Below are 21,041 nucleotides of genomic sequence, written 5' to 3' on the forward strand. Positions count from 1 at the left end.
TAGTGGCCAAGCGGCGGAGTCGAGTGGCCGACGATTTGGAGTCCAATGGCCACCGCCAGCGAAATTCACCTCGGGGGTTTTTCCGGCAGTCCCCACTTACGCCCCGCTGCTGCCAACCCCTCCTATGTGTGTCATCAAGGGGTGCACCGCCGATCTCCCGCACCTTCGTCCATATTCAGCACAAAAAGTCTTCGGCCTGCCGAGCAGTGCCCCTGACAGCTTTTTTTGTCGGTGCACTGTATTTTCAGTGTGTGGGACATGGCTGTGCGGCGGCCATTAAAGGGGAGGGCGCACTGCCACGGCCGGCATTTTTTTTGTTGCCGGCTGACTTCCAGATTTGCCGGACAATTATGCCCTTGGGTTCGGCCGGGCCACCAACAGGCAGCCTGGCCCAAACCCTCCCTGGTGGCCCGGTGGACCTAACTAAAATCTTCGCAGAGCTCGCAGCGGCTCTCCCCTTTAAGTGAAGGGGAGAGACGTGGTGACACACGTGCGTCATGATGTTATCGCGCCACTGATGAATGACAGCCTGGAGACTCCGTCCTGCCTCCACTTCCGCCTCTCTAGTGGTCGATCTTCTGCTTACTGCCCCACTTCCGACCCCATTATGACCGACTTCCGGATCGCCTGAAAAAAATGACAAAGACCTAAATTTCATGAAAGAGGCTACTTCATTCAACGCGGCGAAAAAAACACTTCTAAAGCGTTAGGTATGACCTGTTTCGGGCGGACCTGAATTTCAGCCCCACTGTCTAAAGAAAGCGAAACTTAAGTATTCTTGGGGAAAACATAGCTTATACATTAACCCTTTATTTGGCTTGCGCAGAAACATACAATCATTTAAACACAGTATTATTTTCAGGTAACCCTAATTTCTAACATTCTCTCCCCCCGCCGCCGCCCCCGATCCCGAGAGGGAGAAAAACTCTATTTTGACACCTCATTTACAACCAGGCCAACTCAAGATTGTTGGTTCGACGGTTCAACCGACATGTCAAGCATCTCAAATAACATGATATTATAATTCGAACTATTAAGACCAGGCATTGAGCAATTACTAGGGCTACTGATACCATTCGTGCCCAGGGATGCTGGCTAACATTATAGGCTATTTTCCACCACTTGTGGTCCCCTAACTTGCTTATCGCTTTCTCAATTTGGGTGTTCATTAATAGGGAGACTCAGAAATGAAGATTTCCCCCTTTCTTAAAGTCCATTCCTTTGAGGGGGAGGAACAACCTCTGACCCCTTACTCAAATTCAGTTAACTGTTCCGGTGTTCTAATTCTGCCCCACCTGGGGTATCCTCTGTTTCTTGTATCTTTCCTAATCTTAGCCCACCTGGGGTCGTCTCTATGTTGCTTTTGGTGTGTTCAATTGCTTAGATTTTTTTTTAGTGCTGGTTAGTTATTGACATTGGCTTATGCATCAAAGTCTTGCTGCACGGAGTACATATATCAAATACACTATCATTACAAGTTGGAGAACTACCAGAGCTTGTGAAATAATATGAATCCAAGGGTGTGCTGATATGTTAAGCCCAATATCCTACCAGTGTAAATGTTGTACCAATTGTGCCACATAATTGTGCAGCTTATACTTAAGTATCTCAAATATTGTCGATTTCACTTGAGCATAGGTTTTGAGATGGGTCTGTTAGACCCGTAAAGCATGGTAGTTGTGTTAGTAATGATACAGGCTCTGGTTGGGCTGCAGGGTAGAATGTTTCGGTGCAAGGAGTGTCACAGTTGTGTGGGGCGGACTGGTTGGGCTGGGTGCTCTTTACCTTTCCGCCATTGTTCATAGGTTTATATATAACTTTCAGGGCTGCTGACCAAGGGCCGTGTGGCTCTTTGTCGGCCGGCGCGGGCACAATGGGCCAAAATGGCCTTCTGCGCTGTGGATTTCTATGTTTCTAGGAGGCACCACCAAAACCACCTCAAACTAGATTCGTATTGGCTTTTCCCATGCTTTGTTACCTACAAAACACAATTATAGTTAAAGTTATAATTCATTCTTACAATCACGAGCCCGTTGACTAAGTACATACATTTCAAGCGTCAATGATGCGGACAAAGAAAACAGAAATTGTAAAGAAAGCTTAAGTTTAACATCCAATCAACAAGTCATGGATTTAAAAGGTTCTCCAGATCTCTTTTACTCATATACATCAATTGTGGATAATTCTTATTAAATTTATTTTTCCCTAGCTTTCAATTGTTTTTTACTTAAATTTTAATTTTTTTGGATTGTTTCATTAATTAGATAGTTTCTCGATAGAGTGTGTGTCAATGCTTTAAAAATTGTCTCATTTCCGAGCCACATTAACCATTTCATGACTTGTTGTCAAGTAATTGAGCATGTCTGTCACCCATTCTTCAGTGCAAACTCACCATGCATTTCCACATTCTAATTGCTTCATATACTACAAATCATGTCTGCACATTCACACCAGTGTCTCAATGCCGTCCGTTACAAACCATCTCGGGCTTTCAGGTGATCTTATCAAAAGATTGACTGGGGATCTTTGCTCATCTTTCACTACGTGTCGGGTCGTGGCCAGGCTATTAATACAGTTTTCTTTAAAAGTTCATAGGCAAGGACACAAATGTCTCCAAGAGAAAGTTATCAATTTACTATTCTTAACTACACTTTCTTGACTTTCACTAGAATGTTCGAAAAATTCCCACTTGGTATAAATTTCCTGTTTCTATCTTGCATCTTAAGTGGGGCATCCCATTAATTACTATTCGTATCTCATTCATGATCTCTGGAGGATCTTTACTATCCAATACAATATTAAAGGTAGAAAACATAGATCAAGTGTTCCAACTTGGTCCAAGTTGTTAGCACATTTTTAAAAAATTCTTTATAACCAGCTATGTTGTGCCCGAGTCTCTTATCATTTTAAACTTACCACAAATCCAAAACAGCAGTATTAATGCACTGACAGGTTTTGTCAATGTTCAATATTATTTCTCCACAAACTTTCTTCCAGAAACCACCTAGACTGTTCTGGCCAGTTTCTTTGAATGAAAATTCATTATCCCTTTAAACTTCAGGTAGATTTTCCTTTCTCGAGTGTTTGAATTGTAGCACTGCTTAAGAGCCCAAGGTGTTAATTTGTCAGATCATAACTTTCCTTCTGGCACGTGGGAAAATATTCACTTAAAATTAAAAAACTTAAATTAATAATGTCCAATATTTTTAAAATTTCATTCAGCAACTCAAAAGTGGTTCCTTGCTGAATTAAGAAAACACTTATCAGTGGAAAGGGTTAACTTCCTTCTAGGTTTATAAGAAGGCGGAGTAAAACTATGGGCCCAAGTTTCCACACGCGCCTAGAACGGCGCAGTCCCGACCTGGACGCCCGTTTTTCGCGCCACAAAGTGCGCCTAAAAAAACCCTCCGTATTCTCCACCTCCCTGCAGGTCCTCTGGCCCTCGGCGCAGCGCAGCAGGAGCTGTGGGGGGCGGAGCTAGGTCCCTACGCTGAAAACAGTGCCGGGACCTCTGCACATGCGCGCTACAGTGGGCGCGCAAGTGCAGTAGCTCCAGGCGCCCGAAACTGTGTGGGAGAGGCCCGAAGCACGCAGCCGCTCGCCCTGGCCCAATGGCCTCACTGGGGCTGCGTGAATAAGGCTCCTCCCACGGCCAGCTCCTGCTTCCTCCCGACCCGACTCGACTCCCGCTCCCCCCCCCCCCCCCCCCCCCCCCCCGCCGGACCGGACCCGACACCCGCTCCCCCGCCTCCCCCCCCCGGACCGGACCGGACCCGACTGCCGCTCCCGCTCCTGCTCCCCCCCCGACTGGACCCGACCCGACTGCCACTCCCACTCCCGCTTCCCCCCGACTGGACCCGACCCGACCCGACTGCCGCTCCCGCTTCCCCCCGACCCGACCCGACCCGACTGCCGCTCCCGGACTGGATCCGACCTGACCTCTCCCTCCCCGACCTGACCTCTCCCTCCCCGACCTGACCTCTCCCTCCCCCCCCCCCCAGCCGCTGACCCGAACCGAACCTCCCTCCGCGACCCGACCCAACGCCACCTACCTATAAATCTGGTGCTGGGGACGGGCCCTGCCCAAAGTCTCGGGCCCGGCCCGTTCAGCCTTCGGTCCCGACGGCAAACCGCTGCCTTTCACACAGGTAGGCACATGGTTTATTTAATCTTTTCTTTGCTTATAAATTTTTATTCAGGTTGGATTTATTTGTATAATATTTGTATAAGTATAACTAAGGATTTATTGTAGAATTTAATGACTTCCCTTACCCCCCTCCCCCTTGTTCCCGATGCCTAATTTGTAACCTGCGCCTGATTTTTTAATGTGTAGACAAGATTTTTTCAAGCGAACAAAAATCTTCACTTACTCCATTCTAAGTTAGTTTGGAGTACGTTTTCACTGTGGAAACTTTGAAATCAGGCGTCAGTGGCTGGACACGCCCCCTTTTGAAAAAAAAATTCTGTTCCAAAGTGAAACTGTTCTACCTGACTAGAACTGCAGAAAACTAAATGTGGAGAATTCCGATTTCTAAGATAGTCCGTTCTACACCAGTTGCTCCTAAAAAATCAGGAGCAAATCATGTGGAAACTTGGGGCCATTGTCTGGCGTCATTATGTCACTTTATGTAAAAAAAAACATTTTTAAAAACCTTTCCTGAACGAAACTTTTTTTTTCCAAGCCTTTGTACTTTCAAAACTTCCTCTCTCCATTTTACACATCACTATCAATTTCAAAAACAAGTGATTGCCAAGCTTGACAGTTTACATAGTGTCTTAACATTAGAGACACAAGTGCTTGCAATTCATTTACAAGGTAACTTCCATATCTTAAAACGGTTTCCAAACCCAAGATTTTCCAGTGCAACCAAAATGTTTAATGAGGAGAATCACCTCAAATGTCTCAAAATTCCAGTCAATCGTTTTTTTAAATGTTAGAAACTCTTTTACAGAACTAGAAACTTTCTCATAATTTAAAATAACCAGAATTTCATTGTGGTCGCAATGTAAGTCGGGGTTTTCGCAATTTAATAGGTTAGTTAACTTCAATAGTTCCATTTTAATTCAGACCAATATCTTATTAAATAAACGCAATACAGGTTGAACCTCCCTTATCCAGAACTTCCTTATCCAGAACCAGCCCTCGTCCAGAACCATTCCCGGCTACCGGGTGGCACATGCGCAGAAAACTCCGACACGAACAAATTGAAGTCCTTCCTCGTTGCTGACTCCCGCAATCACTGGCCTGACCCCGCGATCCACCACCTCCCCATGATCGCTCTGCCGCACTCCCAACCCCAAGCCAGCCAGCCCCGATATCCCCTTGCTCAGTACCTGTACCATCCAATTTAACGTGACCACCCCTTGTCCGGAAAAATCCCTTATCCAGAACAGGCAAGGTCCCGGAGATTCTGAATAAGGAAGGTTCAACCTGTACAGAGCAGCTAAAATAAAATAGCACAGTAAGTTATGTCATTTTTCATATTGTTCTTCAGGTGCCTTTCCAAATTACTGTAAAAATACCGAAAATAACTGGAGAAATTAGTTTTCACATTTAACAAACATCATACACATGCTACACAAAAGGAAATAGAGGACGGAGCTTCCCTTAGCTTGTAGCTTCGAAAAACTTCCTGTCTCCTTTATTTATAATCACTGATTAAGTTTTTGACAAGTAAGAAGTAGAAAGTGGGCATTTCGGACTTTCAGTCACCAAATTGAAAAGACAGTGCTTTATTACGATTCAAATTAATTTAAAATTAGACCCCACATTTTTAATAGCAACTGTAACTTCAAGGCTGAAGCTTATCTTTTGTAAAACAAACTCTCGTGTATTTTAAAGCTCCGTAAATCATCATCAAAATAAATCCGCACCTGCATTTCTAACTTAAAATGTAACTCAAGTCCAGATACACAATTAACACTTTCTTAAAACTTCCAACATCCAGGACAAGACTACAAAGGGTTAAACAGCTTTTAGCTCTCAGGCACAGAAAAGTGGGTGGAACTAAAACAAACGTAACAAACACTTTTTTTTAAAGACAGACTTTCACACTTTCATTTCACTCAGCAAATCTTATCTTTCTCTTTCTTGGCACAAAAGCGAAAGCTTCTGTGTTGGTTTAATTTTCTTTTTTAAAAATTGTTGTCTTAGCAACTTATTCTCTATTTTCCTGTTTTTTTTCCCCTTCCTTTGCTGAGTTCTCAAATGGGTTAGCTTGCAGCTTAGATCTTTTCCCCTCTATCTCCCACTCTCTCTCCTGCTCTTTATGCTTCTTGCAGAGGTGGGTTGCGTAAGCCAGTTTCTATTCAGCTTCTTTAAGTTTAATCGTCTTCCCATTCACTTGGGATACTATCTCGTCCAAGTGCTTGGAATAACTACATCTATCATCTTGGACTACTCCGATAACCTCTTTCTCTGAGAGACTGCTCACGACATTAATCTCTACAATGAGCATCCGTCATTCTGTTTTTGGTTTCAGTGACCCACCTGGTACCGTTGATGACATTATAGACCGAGTCCGTCTTTAACTCGTTTGTCCACAATAACCCTTTTTACACTCCTGGTTGGCTCGCCATTGTTAGAAATCGCCTGTTAAGGCTACATTTAAATACAGTGTCATTTTCAGATAACCCTAATTTCTAACAGCTGTTCGAGGAGCGCTCTCAATGCTGGACTCACGGAAGTTTGTTGTCGTATAGGTGATCCATCCGTTATCTCTACCCATAAACCTTCCCCCTTTAACTCCAGTCTTTCTTGCTTTTTTTTAAAGTCAGTGCCACTGTTATTGCTTCACTCTCAGTTCTCCCAAGCTTCAAATACTGAATGCTTCACCGTGTCCTGCTCACTTGTTCCCAGAATACCCTGTGCGTCTCATTACAGTTCACTGGCTTCTAAAATGCAAGCTTACAAATCATCTAATCGCTACAACTTGATTTATCTTGTCTTCTCTCCTACATCTTTTAATCTTGGTGGTATCCTGTACAATAATTTTGGCTGTTCAGCTAGACAGAAATAAAACGAGTCGCAACAAAGTTGCAGTTGTTTTAACAATTACGGTTAAAAGTAAAATGATTATAAAACTGAGAAATATAACTGCAATCTGCCAAATAGTCATGGTTGAAATTGTGAAGCATAATGCACTGCATGCTCAAAGAACCAGGATCTTCTGTTCTGGAAATATGTATGAAGTTTTGCATATTTTATTTTTTAAGGAGTCTGGATTCATTGATGAGAAATTCCACATGGTTGATTCACCCCTGAAATCTTTAAATCGGCTGCTATATGATGAATTTATTAAATCAGTGCTGAAGATTATTGAGAAGTTGGATCTGACAGTGGACAAGCAAAATCAGACCGAAGAAGGGGTATTATTTTTTGTTTTTTCTATGTGATTTCTGTGTCCTGACATTTGATCAATGGAAATGTAATCAGACATGTTGAACTGTATTTTGCAAAGTAGCTAAAACCACATTTCTTCTCATCGTTCACAGAAGAACTTTGGAGATTAAAGAATGACACAGTGGGCCCAAGTTTCGGGCCGCGCCTAGAACGGCGCAGCCCGGACCTGGACGCCCGTTATTTGCGCCACAAAGTGCGCCTAAAAAAAAATCACCTATTCTCTGGCTCCCTGCAGGTCCTCGGGAGCTGGGCGCGGTGCAGCACGATCTGTGGGGGGGCGGAGCCAGGTCCCTTTGCTGAAAACAGTGCCGGGACCTCTGCATATGCGCGCTACAGTGGGTGCGCATGTGCAGTAGCTCCAGGCGCCCAAAACTGTGGGAGGGGCCCGAAGCACGCAGCCCCTAGCCCTGGCCGAATGGCCTCACTGGGGCTGCGCGGATAAGGCTCACCTCCCACGCCCAGCTCCCTCCCTCCCTCCCGGACCTGACTTGACTCCACTCCTCCCCGGACCCGACCCCCGCTCCCCCGGACCCGACCCGACGGGACCTCCGCTTCCCCCTCCCCCCCGGCGACCCGACCTCCCGTTCAGCCTCCTTCTCCCTCCCTACCTTTCCTTCCCTTCCCTCCCTCTCCTTCCCTTCCCTCCCTCCCCTCTCCTTCCCTTCCCTCCCTCCCCTCTCCTTCCCTTCCCTCCCTCCCCTCTCCTTCCCTTCCCTCCCTCCCCTCTCCTTCCCTTCCCTCCCCTCTCCTTCCCTTCCCTCCCTCCCCTCTCCTTCCCTTCCCTCCCTCCCCGCCCCTCTCCTTCCCTCTCATTCCCTCCCCTCCCCTCTCCTTCCCTTCCTTCCCTCCCTCCCCTCTCCTTCTCTCCTTCCTTCTCTCCCTCCCCTCTCCTTCTCTCCCTCCCCTCTCCTTCTCTCCTTCCTTCCCTCCCTCCCCTCTCCTTCCCTCCCTCCCCTCTCCTTCCCTCCCTCCCCTCTCCTTCCCTCCCTCCCCTCTCCTTCCCTCCCTCCCCTCTCCTTCCCTCCCTCCCCTCTCCTTCCCTCCCTCCCCTCTCCTTCCCTCCCTCCCCTCTCCTTCCCTCCCTCCCCTCTCCTTCCCTCCCTCCCCTCTCCTTCCCTCCCTCCCCTCTCCTTCCCTCCCTCCCCTCTCCTTCCCTCCCTCCCCTCTCCTTCCCTCCCTCCCCTCTCCTTCCCTCCCTCCCCTCTCCTTCCCTCCCTCCCCTCTCCTTCCCTCCCTCCCCTCTCCTTCCCTCCCTCCCCTCTCCTTCCCTCCCTCCCCTCTCCTTCCCTCCCTCCCCTCTCCTTCCCTCCCTCCCCTCTCCTTCCCTCCCTCCCCTCTCCTTCCCTCCCTCCCCTCTCCTTCCCTCCCTCCCCTCTCCTTCCCTCCCTCCCCTCTCCTTCCCTCCCTCCCCTCTCCTTCCCTCCCTCCCCTCTCCTTCCCTCCCTCCCCTCTCCTTCCCTCCCTCCCCTCTCCTTCCCTCCCTCCCCTCTCCTTCCCTCCCTCCCCTCTCCTTCCCTCCCTCCCCTCTCCTTCCCTCCCTCCCCTCTCCTTCCCTCCCTCCCCTCTCCTTCCCTCCCTCCCCTCTCCTTCCCTCCCTCCCCTCTCCTTCCCTCCGTCCCCTCTCCTTCCCTCCCTCCCTCCCTCCCTCCCTCCCTCCCTCCCTCCCCCCCTCCCTTCGCTCCCTCCCTCCCTCCCCTCTCCTTCCCTCCCTCCCTCCCCTCTCCTTCCCTCCCTCCCTCCCCTCTCCTTCCCTCCCTCCCTCCCCTCTCCTTCCCTCCCTCCCTCCCCTCTCCTTCCCTCCCTCGCTCCCCTCTCCTTCCCTCCCTCCTCCCCTCTCCTCTACTCCCCTCTCCTCCCCTCTCCTTCCCTCTCCCCCTCTTCTCCCCACCCTCCTCCTACCCCCCTCCTCCTCCTCCTCCCCCCTCCCCCCTCCCCCTCTACCTCCCTCCTCCCCCTCTCCCTCTCCCCCACCCCCCTCCCCCACCCTCCCCTCGCTGTCAGAAACACAGGCACTGACAGAGAGTGAGAGAGACACACACAGACAGACAGAGATAGAGACACACTGGGGGGGCCGTCCCAGCACGCTGTTGGAGGACTCCCAGTGCTGCAGTCGGTAAGTAGAAAACGTTTTATTTATTGATTTTTAAACATTTTTTATTTTTTATTAATTTTTTTTGATTGATTTATTGGTTGATTTATTGATGTAGTTATCATTTATTATTGATGATGGCTCTTTATTTGTAAAACTGAAGTGTTTAATGTTTGTAAACTTCCCTTTAAACCGCCCCCCCCCCCCCACCACCCATTCCCTACGCCTGATTTTCTAAGTGTCGACAAGGTTTTTCTGAGCGTACAAAAATCTACACTTACTCCATTCTAAGTTAGTTTGGAGTATGTTTTCACTGGCTAAACTTTCAAAACCGGCGTAAGTGGCCGGGCACACCCCCTTTTGGAAAAAAAAAATCTGTTCCAAACTGAAACTGTTCTAACTGACTAGAACTGGAGCAAACTAAATACCGAGAATTGCAATTTCTAAGATACTCCATTCTAAACCAGTTACTCCAAAAAAAACAGGAGCAACTCAGGCCGAAACTTGGCCCCAGTTAGAGTACAGATGGCTGTTTTCAGTCCAGTAGAAGTTGAACCTCTCTTGTCCAGGACTTATCCGACACCATCCCTCGTCCGGCATCATTCCCAGCAGGGGGGTGGGGGGGGTAATTTTTTCCATACTCACCAATATTCTCTGCTCTCCTGAAGACGGAGACTCCTTCCTTGGGTCCAGTTCTGAAGACACTGATTGCCTAAGTGGCCTTGACAGTGGATATTCAAGTCAGGGTGTGGGGGGAAGAAAGGTTCAACCTATACTACTAATAATTATGTTTTGAATTAAATTATAAATAAATAAAAGCTTGAAAAAAGTTTTTAAAAAATTGTTAAAACTCCCCGGCTAGTTTTTCGCTTTGCCGAGCTTGGCCGTTTATCTTTCTCGTCGATGCCGGGTTTACTGGCTACCTCCTCCTCTTCGCCCTGCTGGAACTCCTGCAACCACAGAGCCGCCATAGCTCCGCTTATGCTGGGTGGGCTTGCTCTTACCGCGATCCCGGCTCAGCACACGGATTGCACTGAGTCTCATCAACCTGCCTCCCGCGCCCTGGCCAGAGTCGGGCCGGCGCGCCGTGACCTGTGGCCGGCCGCTGCTCCCCTCCCCGCTCCCCTTGACGCTCTGCCAAGCTAAAAGAAAATACCTCTTTACTTTGAATGTCCTAGGAGTGAGTCTTGGAGACGCACACGCAGGTATATCCTGTGGGGTAAGCCATGACGGGGCAGAAGGAGGCCTTGTGTCACGGAGGCACCGAAGCTGGGCCAGAAATGCTGACCTCTCCTCGTCTGTCAAAATCCCTTATTTGGCACAGTCCAGGTCCTGGCAGTGCTAGATAAGAGAGGTTCAACCTGTACCTGCTTGCAGAGATACAGAGCGAATCGACCCAAGTTCTGTTAGCAGCTCCATATATCTGTTCAACTTGACACTTAGAGGTGTTCAAGTGGCAGTTAAATTTTAATTCCTGCAGAGAGGAAATAGAATGCCTGTCTCTGCTAACATTGAAAAGGTTAAAATAGAACTTTTAAAACTTCTCTTTGTGCTGGTTACAAATATAGCACAGCAGCTGAGAAGCCAAAGCAGTGAGAGACTAACTTCTCGCGGTGGTTTCACACCACTTTTGAAAATGTGAAGTGCCATCGGTTTGCAGTTATATATCGGATATAAATATATAAACTCTTAAAAATGTAATCCCATAAATGATGCATAAAATTGTATTATAGCGTGATTCATAATTGTCTAGTTAAAAATCATGGGATGGTTTAACGATTAGCTGCAGAAACTAGTTAAGAAGTTAGAAAGAATTTATTGAAATATGTGCCATGAAGTGAAGTTCCCTGTTTGCTTTGCAGGGTTCAGGTGACATCAACAGTAGTATTGTAATCCTTACGTCTGATCCAGCAGCAAAACTGCAGCCAACTAAACCAAAAGATTTTACTGCCTTCATCAATTTAGTAGAATTCTGTAGGTGAGTGTGCAAACTGCTGAATGAAACAGTACAAAAATAATCCGTTTAATTATTTTTACTATCCGATAAGTTCTGGGACCTACAATGGGCCAATTTTCCACATGGCTGATTTTTGGCGCAGTTGGTAGAGGTGCGTCCAATTTTTTAGTGGCCAACTGCGCCAAAAAAAAAGTTCCAAGTTTCGCCGACATAAGCTTTTATTTTGGAGCGGCACAGATTGTCCTGTGGAGCTTAAGATCTGCATCGAAAAACAGGTTGCCAGGGTAACGAGGGACCTACTGAAGGGCTAAGGCTGGGAAATGAAACATACAAGATGCAGCAAGACAGATGCAGGTACATATTACTATTGCCAGTATCTCTTCATTTCTATTTATTGGAAGATTGTAGTGACAAACTATCATAAACTGCAATATTTATTTCTTTAATTTTAGTTGAAACAGACCTAGTAAAATGAAAGTAATTCCACACACAATCACACATTAGGTTACCGCTTTTTTGTCGAGCCCCGGTGCCGCTGCTATCCCGGGCCGAAAGGCCCCCTGCCCCTGGTACACTGCCATCCTGGGCAGAATGGCCTCCAGCCGGTGCCGTTGCTAACCTGGGCAAAATGGCCCCCCCCCCCCCCCCCGCCGGTGCCGCTGCTATCCCAGGCAGAATGGCCCCCCAGCTCGTGCTGCTGCTATCCCAGGCAGAATGGCCCCCCAGCTCGTGCTGCTGCTATCCCAGGCAGAATGGCCCCCCAGCTCGTGCTGCTGCTATCCCAGGCAGAATGGCCCCCCAGCTCGTGCTGCTGCTATCCCAGGCAGAATGGCCCCCTGTTGGTGCTGCTGCTATCCGAGGCCGAAAGATTCCCCCCCCCCCCCCCCCCCCTCCCCAGTTGCTGGTGCCGCTCCTATCCCGGGCTGAAAGGCCTGCCCCAGGTGCCGGTGCTGCTCCTATCCCGGGATGAAAAGCCCCCCTGCCCCTGGTGCCATGTCTTCAGCTCTGCTAAAACAATGGCGTCTTCTCTGCGCCGGTTTTCTCTTTGCATCGATTTTCTTAAGTGCAGGTAAAGTTTTTCAGAACGGTGCTCTGTGCCGTTTTTGAAAGAATCCTACTTGGCCAAACTCGCTTAAACGGCCAGAAATGGCGCAGCCGGCAGTGACGTTAAAAAAAAAAAGGTCGTAAGTAGTTTAGGATGGCGCAGAAACATTGGTGAAACTTGCAGATTTTAGGCTGCTCCAAAAAAAAGGCGCAGAATGGTGGCACACATTCAGCCCTATATCTTTCTCTGTAGCTGTGGACTACATTACAATTGTGCATTTTTATTTCTTCGTTCCTGGGATGTGGGTGTCGCTGGCAAGGCCAGCATTTATTGCCCATCCCTAATTGCCCTTGAGAAGGTGGTGGTGAGCCGCCTTTTTGAACCACCGCAGTCCTTGTAGTGAAGGTATTCCCACAGTGCTGTTAGGGCGGGAGTCTCAGGATTTTGACCTAGCGACAGTGATATATTTCCAAGTCAGGATGGTGTATAACATGGAGCGGAACTTGGAGGTGATGGTATTTCCATGCGCATGCTACCCTTGCCCTTCTAGTGATAGAGGTCGCGGGTTTGGGAGAAGCTGACGAAGGAGCCTTGGTGAGTTGCTGCAGTGCATCTTGTAGATGATACACACTGCAGCCATGGTGCGCCACTGGTGGAGGGAGTGAGTGTTTAAGGTGGTAGATGGGGTACCAATCAAGCGAGCTGATGATTTGTCCTGGATGATGTTGAGTTTTTTTTGAGTGTTACTGGAGCTGCACTCATCCAGGCATGTGGAGCGTATTCCGTCACACTCCTGACATCTGCCTTGTAGATGATGGAAAGGCTTTGGGGAGTCAGAAAGCGAGACACTTACTGCAGAATACCCAGTCTCTGACCTGCTCTTCTAGCCACATGTGACTGGTGCAGTTTCTGGTCAATGGTGACCCCCAGGATGTTGATGGTGGGGGATTGGACTATGGTAATGCCATTACGTATCACTGGGCGGTGGTTAGATTTTTGCTTGTTCGGTTTAGTCATTGGCTGGCATTTGTGTGGTGCAAATGTTACTTGCCACTTATCAGCCCAAGCCTGAAAGTCGTCCAGGCATGGACTGCTTCATTATCTGAGGAGTTGCAAATGGAACTGAACACTGTGCAATCATCAGCGAACATCCCCATTTCTGACCTTATGATGAGGGAAGGTCATTGATGAAGCAGCTGAAGATGGTTAGGCCTAGGACACTGCCCTGAGGAACTCCTGCAGCGATGTCCTTGGGCTGAGATGATTGGCCTCCAACATCCACAATCATCTTCCTTTGTGCTAGGTATGACTCCAGCCAGTAAAGAGTTCCCCCCTGATTCCCATTGACTTTAATTTTACTAAGGCTCTTTGATGCCACCCTCAACTGCTGCCTTGATGTCAAGGGCAATTACTCTCAGCTCAACTCTGGAATTTTAGCTCTGTTGTCCATGTTTGGTCCAAAGCTGTAATGAGGTCTGCATCTGTGCTTTGAAGTCATCTCTCTCTAAATATTGAACATGTTTCAAAATCAAGAGATAGATATACATTGCTGGCGGTGGCTTTTGAATACTGTACATTGTGCTGATCTTTATGATCAATCTTAGCCATCTGTCAGGTCTGGTAAGCAAGCTACCACAAGCACAAATATATTCTGTTATGTATGTAACCCTGGGCAACCTGTATCATACCGCCACCAGAGGGCCTACCTGTTGGAGTCCCAAGGGATCCCAGCATCCCTTGGGAGCACTGTATATATGCAGGCCTCCCACGCTGTACCAGCACTCTGGAGTTTGAATAAAGGAGCTAAGGTTACACTTACTCATTGTCTGCAGTACTCAGTTGCATTACTTTATTATGAGCATAACATATTCCTTCCTGTCCCTGGGTGAAGTATTCGAGATCAGCATTATTCAAAGTGAGAAGAACAAAGAACCTTAAGAACTAAGCTTAAATATAACTTGAGATGTCAACCATTGGGACTGACTGTTGAAACTGCTCTATGCCTCTCTCTGCACCATAATTTGAGATGGATGTGTGAGCAGTAGAGTTTAATTGGACCAAGTTAATTGCATGACCGTATGTATTTCATGGTCAAACGTCATATCACTTGAACATTGATCATAAATGGTGGCACAATGTACAGGATCCAAAACCCACTATTAGCGATGTATCTTCTGACTTTGAAACATATTCAGTATTTAAATGCATGTATCCCAGAGTGGTGACTTCAAAGCACAGGTGCACAATTGCTTCTGTGAGTCAAACCTCTGGAGAATTTTATTTGCATTCATTAATTTCTTGCAATACTTGGAAGTTTCTTTTTAAAATTTTTCTTCAACAAAAAAATTGTCTTAACTTTTAAATTAGGGAATTGTTGTTAGAAAAGCACACAGACTTCTTTGAACAGTGGGTGTATAGATTTGGACATGAGCTCATTCTACGATCAACACAATTTCCCCTCGTCAGTGGATTCTACAAACTTCTGTCGGTCACAATGAAAATCGCAAAAAAAATTAAATATTTTGAGGTAATTAAATTATATACACTTAATTTTCTTCTTCCTCCATTTATTTTTGTCATTTTGTATAAAATACTATCCCTTGTCTGAGAGGGAAGGTGTTTGACTTGCTCAGAAATCTCCACCGAGGTTGCATTTGAACCTGTTGCTGGATCATGTTTGAACGATTTGTGGCAACTGACCCATCAGTTTTCCTCTCGTCCTGCGAGAAAAGCCTCATCTTTGCTCAAGCCCTCTGAGGGCATGAGTAAACCGAACAAGTTGCTTTAAGCAAACATGGGTCTCGCTGTTGCTCTGGTCTTTAGCTCCAACGCTGTCAAGGTAACATTTTAATCAACCTGTTTTTGTGACTGTTTAAATTCTTTTAACTTTTGTAACATGAATACTGCAATCTTTGTACCTTTGAGTAAAGACGTTTCTCCTGAATTCCCTATTGGATTTATTATGACATAGTTCTGGACTCCCCTACAAGTGGAAACATTTTCTCTTAAGTCTACCCTATCAAACCTTTTCATAATCTTAAAGACCTCTATGTCACCCCTCAGCCTTCTCTTTTCCAGAGAAAAGTGTCCGAGTCTATTCAGCCTTTCCTGATAAATATATCCTCTCAGTTCTGATGGTATCCTTAGAAATCTTTTTTCCACATTCATTAATACCTTTCGACCCTTTTTATCCTCTCCAAGTGTGATCTAACCAAGGTTCGATACAAGTTTAACATAACTTCTCTGCTTTTCAATTCTATCCCTCTAGAAATTAACCCAAGTGCTTGGTTTGCTCTTTTTATGGCCTTATTAACCTGCGTCATTACTTTTAGTGATTATTGGCCTTGAATTTGCAGTCAGCATCTAAGCGAAGGCATTTGCTACTGTCTCCAAACTACTCTTCGCACAAGGATCTTGCAATCCCTGTGTCGAGAACTTCGGGTTTTCCAATCTTCAATTCTCAACAGAAGTTAATGGGGAATCCCTTGTGCGAACTGCTGTGACATCAACAAGCTGTCTAAGCAGCCAATCAAAAGGCAGAATTCTCTCAGACAATGAAAAAGGAAGTGAGCAAGCTCTTAAAATTCTAACTTTAAAAAATGTTAGAGAGCAAAACAAATATTGGGACTTTCACATGGGTGTTAAAAAAACAAGCCTGAAGGCTTTGTGTCTTAATGCAAGGAGTATCCGCAATAAGGTGGATGAATTAACTGTGCAAATAGATGTTAACAAATATGATGTGATTGGGATTACGGAGACGTGGCTCCAGGATGATCAGGGCTGGGAACTCAACATCCAGGGGTATTCAACATTCAGGAAAGATAGAATAAAAGGAAAAGGAGGTGGGGTAGCATTGCTGGTTGAGGAGCAAATTAAGGCAATAGTTCGGAAGGACATTAGCTTGGGTGATGTGGAATCTATCTGGGTAGAGCTGCAGCATACCAAAGGGCAAAAAACGTTAGCGGGAGTTGTGTACAGACCTCCAAACAGTAGTAGTGATGTTGGGGAGGGCATCAAACATGAAATTAGGGGTGCGTGCAATAAAGGTGCAGCAGTTATAATGGGTGACTTTAATATGCACATAGATTGGGTTAACCAAACTGGAAGCAATACGGTGGAGGAGGATTTCCTGGAGTGCATAAGGGATGGTTTTTTAGACCAATATGTCGAGGAACCAACTAGGGGGGAGGCCATCTTAGACTGGGTGTTGTGTAATGAGAGAGGATTAATTCGCAATCTCGTTGTGCGAGGCCCCTTGGGGAAGAGTGACCATAATATGGTGGAATTCTGCATTAGGATGGAGAATGAAACAGTTAATTCAGAGACCATGGTCCAGAACTTAAAGAAGGGTAACTTTGAAGGTATGAGGCGTGAATTGGCTAGGATAGATTGGCGAATGATACTGAAGGGGTTGACTGTGGATGGGCAGTGGCAGACATTTAGAGACCGCATGGATGAACTACAACAATTGTACATTCCTGTCTGGCGTAAAAATAAAAAAGGGAAGGTGGCTCAACCGTGGCTATCAAGGGAAATCAGGGATAGCATTAAAGCCAAGGAAGTGGCATACAAATTGGCCAGAAATAGCAGCGAACCCGGGGACTGGGAGAAATTTAGAACTCAGCAGAGGAGGACAAAGGGTTTGATTAGGGCAGGGAAAATGGAGTACGAGAAGAAGCTTGCAGGGAACATTAAGATGGATTACAAAAGTTTTTATAGATATGTAAAGAGAAAAAGGTTAGTAAAGATAAACGTAGGTCCCCTGCCAGTCAGAATCGGGGGAAGTCATAACGGGGAACAAAGAAATGGCGGACCAATTGAACAAGTACTTTGGTTCGGTATTCACTAAGGAGGATACAAACAACCTTCCGGATATAAAAGGGGTTGGAGGGTCTAGTAAGGAGGAGGAACTGAGGGAAATCCTTATTAGTCGGGAAATTGTGTTGGGGAAATTGATGGGATTGAAGGCCGATAAATCCCCAGGGCCTGATGGGCTGCATCCCAGAGTACTTAAGGAGGTGGCCTTGGAAATAGTGGATGCATTGACAGTCATTTTCCAACATTCCATTGACTCTGGATCAGTTCCTATGGAATGGAGGGTAGCCAATGTAACCCCACTTTTTAAAAAAGGAGGGAGAGAGAAAACAGGGAATTATAGACCGGTCAGCCTGACATCGGTAGTGGGTAAAATGATGGAATCAATTATTAAGGATGTCATAGCAGTGCATTTGGAAAGAGGTAATATGATAGGTCCAAGTCAGCATGGATTTGTGAAAGGGAAATCATGCTTGACAAATCTTCTGGAATTTTTTGAGGATGTTTCCAGTAGAGTGGACAAGGGAGAACCAGTTGATGTGGTATATTTGGACTTTCAGAAGGCTTTCGACAAGGTCCCACACAAGAGATTAATGTGCAAAGTTAAAGCACATGGGATTGGGGGTAGTGTGCTGACATGGATTGAGAACTGGTTGTCAGACAGGAAGCAAAGAGTAGGAGTAAATGGGTACTTTTCAGAATGGCAGGCAGTGACTAGTGGGGTACTGCAAGGTTCTGTGCTGGGGCCCCAGCTGTTTACACTGTACATTAATGATTTAGACGAGGGGATTAAATGTAGTATCTCCAAATTTGCGGATGACACTAAGTTGGGTGGCAGTGTGAACTGCGAGGAGGATGCTATGAGGCTGCAGAGCGACTTGGATAGGTTAGATGAGTGGGCAAATGCATGGCAGATGAAGTATAATGTGGATAAATGTGAGGTTCTCCACTTTGGTGGTAAAAACAGAGAGACAGACTATTATCTGAATGGTGACAGATTAGGAAAAGGGGAAGTGCAAAGAGACCTGGGTGTCATGGTACATCAGTCATTGAAGGTTGGCATGCAGGTACAGCAGGCGGTTAAGAAAGCAAATGGCCTTCATAGCGAGGGGATTTGAGTACAGGGGCAGGGAGGTGTTGCTACAATTGTACAGGGTCTTGGTGAGGCCACACCTGGAGTATTGTGTACAGTTTTGGTCTCCTAACCTGAGGAAGGACATTCTTGCTATTGAGGGAGTGCAGCGAAGGTTCACCAGACTGATTCCTGGGATGGCGGGACTGACCTATCAAGAAAGACTGGATCAACTGGGCTTGTATTCACTGGAGTTCAGAAGAATGAGAGGGGACTTCATAGAAACGTTTAAAATTCTGACGGGGTTAGACAGGTTAGATGCAGGAAGAATGTTCCCAATGTTGGGGAAGTCCAGAACCAGGGGACACAGTCTAAGGATAAGGGGGAAGCCATTTAGGACTGAGATGAGGAGGAATTTCTTCACCCAGAGAGTGGTGAACCTGTGGAATTCTCTACCACAGAAAGTTATTGAGGCCAATTCACTAAATATATTCAAAAGGGAGTTCGATGAAGTCCTTACTACTCGGGGAATCAAGGGGTATGGTGAGAAAGCAGGAATGGGGTACTGAAGTTGCATGTTCAGCCATGAACTCATTGAATGGCGGTGCAGGCTAGAAGGGCCGAATGGCCTACTCCTGCACCTAGTTGCTATGTTTCTATAAAAGGCAAACCTGAAATAAAGATGGACAAATTAAAAAATGTATTTAAAATTTTATTTTTTATTAAAATGGACACATTTTAAAATGTACAAAATTAAAATTAGTTTTTCTGGCCCTTAACATTTGTTTAGCAGTAATAATGCTGTCAAAACCCCAGTTACACCTAATCCCTTTGGGTTCAGCTTTTAGTGGAGAATTTAACATTGCAAGAGCCGAAGTTTTCGTCGGTTTCAATGATTTGGCTGATTACACAGATTACCGGCTCTGTTGCGGGGAGGGGGTAGAAGAACACAGACTGTTCTGGAGCTGTCGATGACTGACCACAACTTTGGGATTTCCGCATGTTCATGCACCAAATCCCGAAGTTGTGATCAGTTTCAAAGGCGGAATGACGGTGAACGCTGCCAGTTCACCGTCATCCCGATCTCAAATTCTGGTCCAATATATCTATACTTCTTTGCTCCTCAACCCTATTCAGACTCTTATTATCCAAGCAGTTTGCGGCCTTCTTATTCCTCCTACTAAAATGCACCATCTCACACTTAACTATATTGAAATTCATTTGCCAATTACACACCCATTCTGCAAGTTTGTTAATGTCTTTTTGTATTTTGTCACATTTTTTCTTTGTATTAACCAAACCTCCGATTCGGTGTCATCATCAAATTTTGATATTGTACCTCCGATTCCCGAGTCCAGATCATTAATGTAAATGGTGAACAACAGTGGTCCCAGCACCGATCCCTGTGGAACGTTACTTTCCACCTTTTGCCAGTCTGAGTAGCTGTTCTCTATTGTGTTTTGTAGCCAGCTTGCTATCCATTTTGCTACCTGGCCCTTGACTCCACATGCTCTGACCATAGTCATGGGTCTATTTTGCGTGAGAAAGCAGGTGACTGATGTGCATGCTGCTCTTATGTTTTTTTTATTTTTCTTGAATTTCTAATTATATATGGGAAATCTATGTTTTGCCAGGGTGTCAGCACAAAGACTCGGAAACAGTATCCTAAGAACACGGAAAAGTTTGCCTGCTTTGCATTATTTGGGAAGTTTGGAAAGGAGGTAAGTACCATCTCAATTGCTCTTGAACATTTTGAAACTACAGAAAAAAATATGAAATTGTACTGCGCAATTTGTATGCAGTTTACCACTGATAATTCAAAAATGTTTCTTTCCAATGAATCAACATTAAGTAACATAAAACAGCAAAGCAGTAACTTAGGGCTAGAATTTCCAATGGCTTACCGCCCGGTTTCTGGGCAGTATTGGTCATTGTGGGCGGTAACCAGGTGAGCGAGAAATTCCCTACCTGAGTTAAGCCGGCGGTTTCGAGGTACCGCTGGTGAGCGGACCGCCGGCGTGCACCATCCTCAGATCGCCTGGCGTGATATTTGCGGTGAACCATAGGTAAGTAGGGGAAAAAAAGCCCACGGGGATCAGCAGAGCTGGGCGGTAGGTAAGTAGCTCTGCAAGAAAAAGGTTCGTAATTGGTTTTTGACTCATTATTTTAAAATTCTGTTGTGATGATTTAGGTTAAAAGGGTCTTGAGAATGTTTCAATGATTTTTTTTATGTCATGTTTTTTGAAAACATAATTTTGTTTTTCTGCTGCTCGGCCCAACCTGCTGCCTCGGGGTAAATTTTTAGTGATTTTTAAATTTATCGCCCATTTTCTTTAGGAACCGCCCAATTGACCCTAAATTCCACTTTTTCGCCAAGAATGGGGGTGCAACGCCCATTTTTTTCGCTGGGCAGATTTTTTCTTTTTTTGGGGGAAGTTTTCGCGAGCGATAATCTTGGGAATCTTAGTGGTCTTTTGGGCGGCAATCGGGCGCTGGCGGGTTGTTGGGACATTCTAGCCGTAATTCCTCAAAAATGTAAAATGATCAGATAATTAAGCAACTTTAAATTAAGCGTAGACTGACCGTGTTTGCATTAGTACAGCTGGAAAAAATTTGAGTTGCAAAATTGAGCGTATGTTATCTTAAGATCAGCTCTTTTCC

General features: G+C 45.9%; 1 protein-coding gene across 2 annotated transcripts in view; it reads left to right on the forward strand.

The window, feature by feature from the left end:
* The window catches only part of prkdc (protein kinase, DNA-activated, catalytic subunit), a 364,122-nt gene that overhangs the window by 66,256 nt on the left and 276,825 nt on the right, over positions 1–21,041 (forward strand). For both annotated transcript variants that reach the window (XM_070892539.1, XM_070892550.1), the window contains exons 16-19: positions 7,216–7,368; positions 11,354–11,469; positions 14,861–15,020; positions 20,015–20,101. In XM_070892539.1, the coding sequence (XP_070748640.1) occupies positions 7,216–7,368; positions 11,354–11,469; positions 14,861–15,020; positions 20,015–20,101 (516 nt within the window). The remainder of the gene's footprint in view (positions 1–7,215; positions 7,369–11,353; positions 11,470–14,860; positions 15,021–20,014; positions 20,102–21,041) is intronic.

Source organism: Pristiophorus japonicus, chromosome 1 (genome assembly GCF_044704955.1).
Source record: "Pristiophorus japonicus isolate sPriJap1 chromosome 1, sPriJap1.hap1, whole genome shotgun sequence".
Classification (NCBI taxonomy): domain Eukaryota; kingdom Metazoa; phylum Chordata; class Chondrichthyes; family Pristiophoridae; genus Pristiophorus; species Pristiophorus japonicus.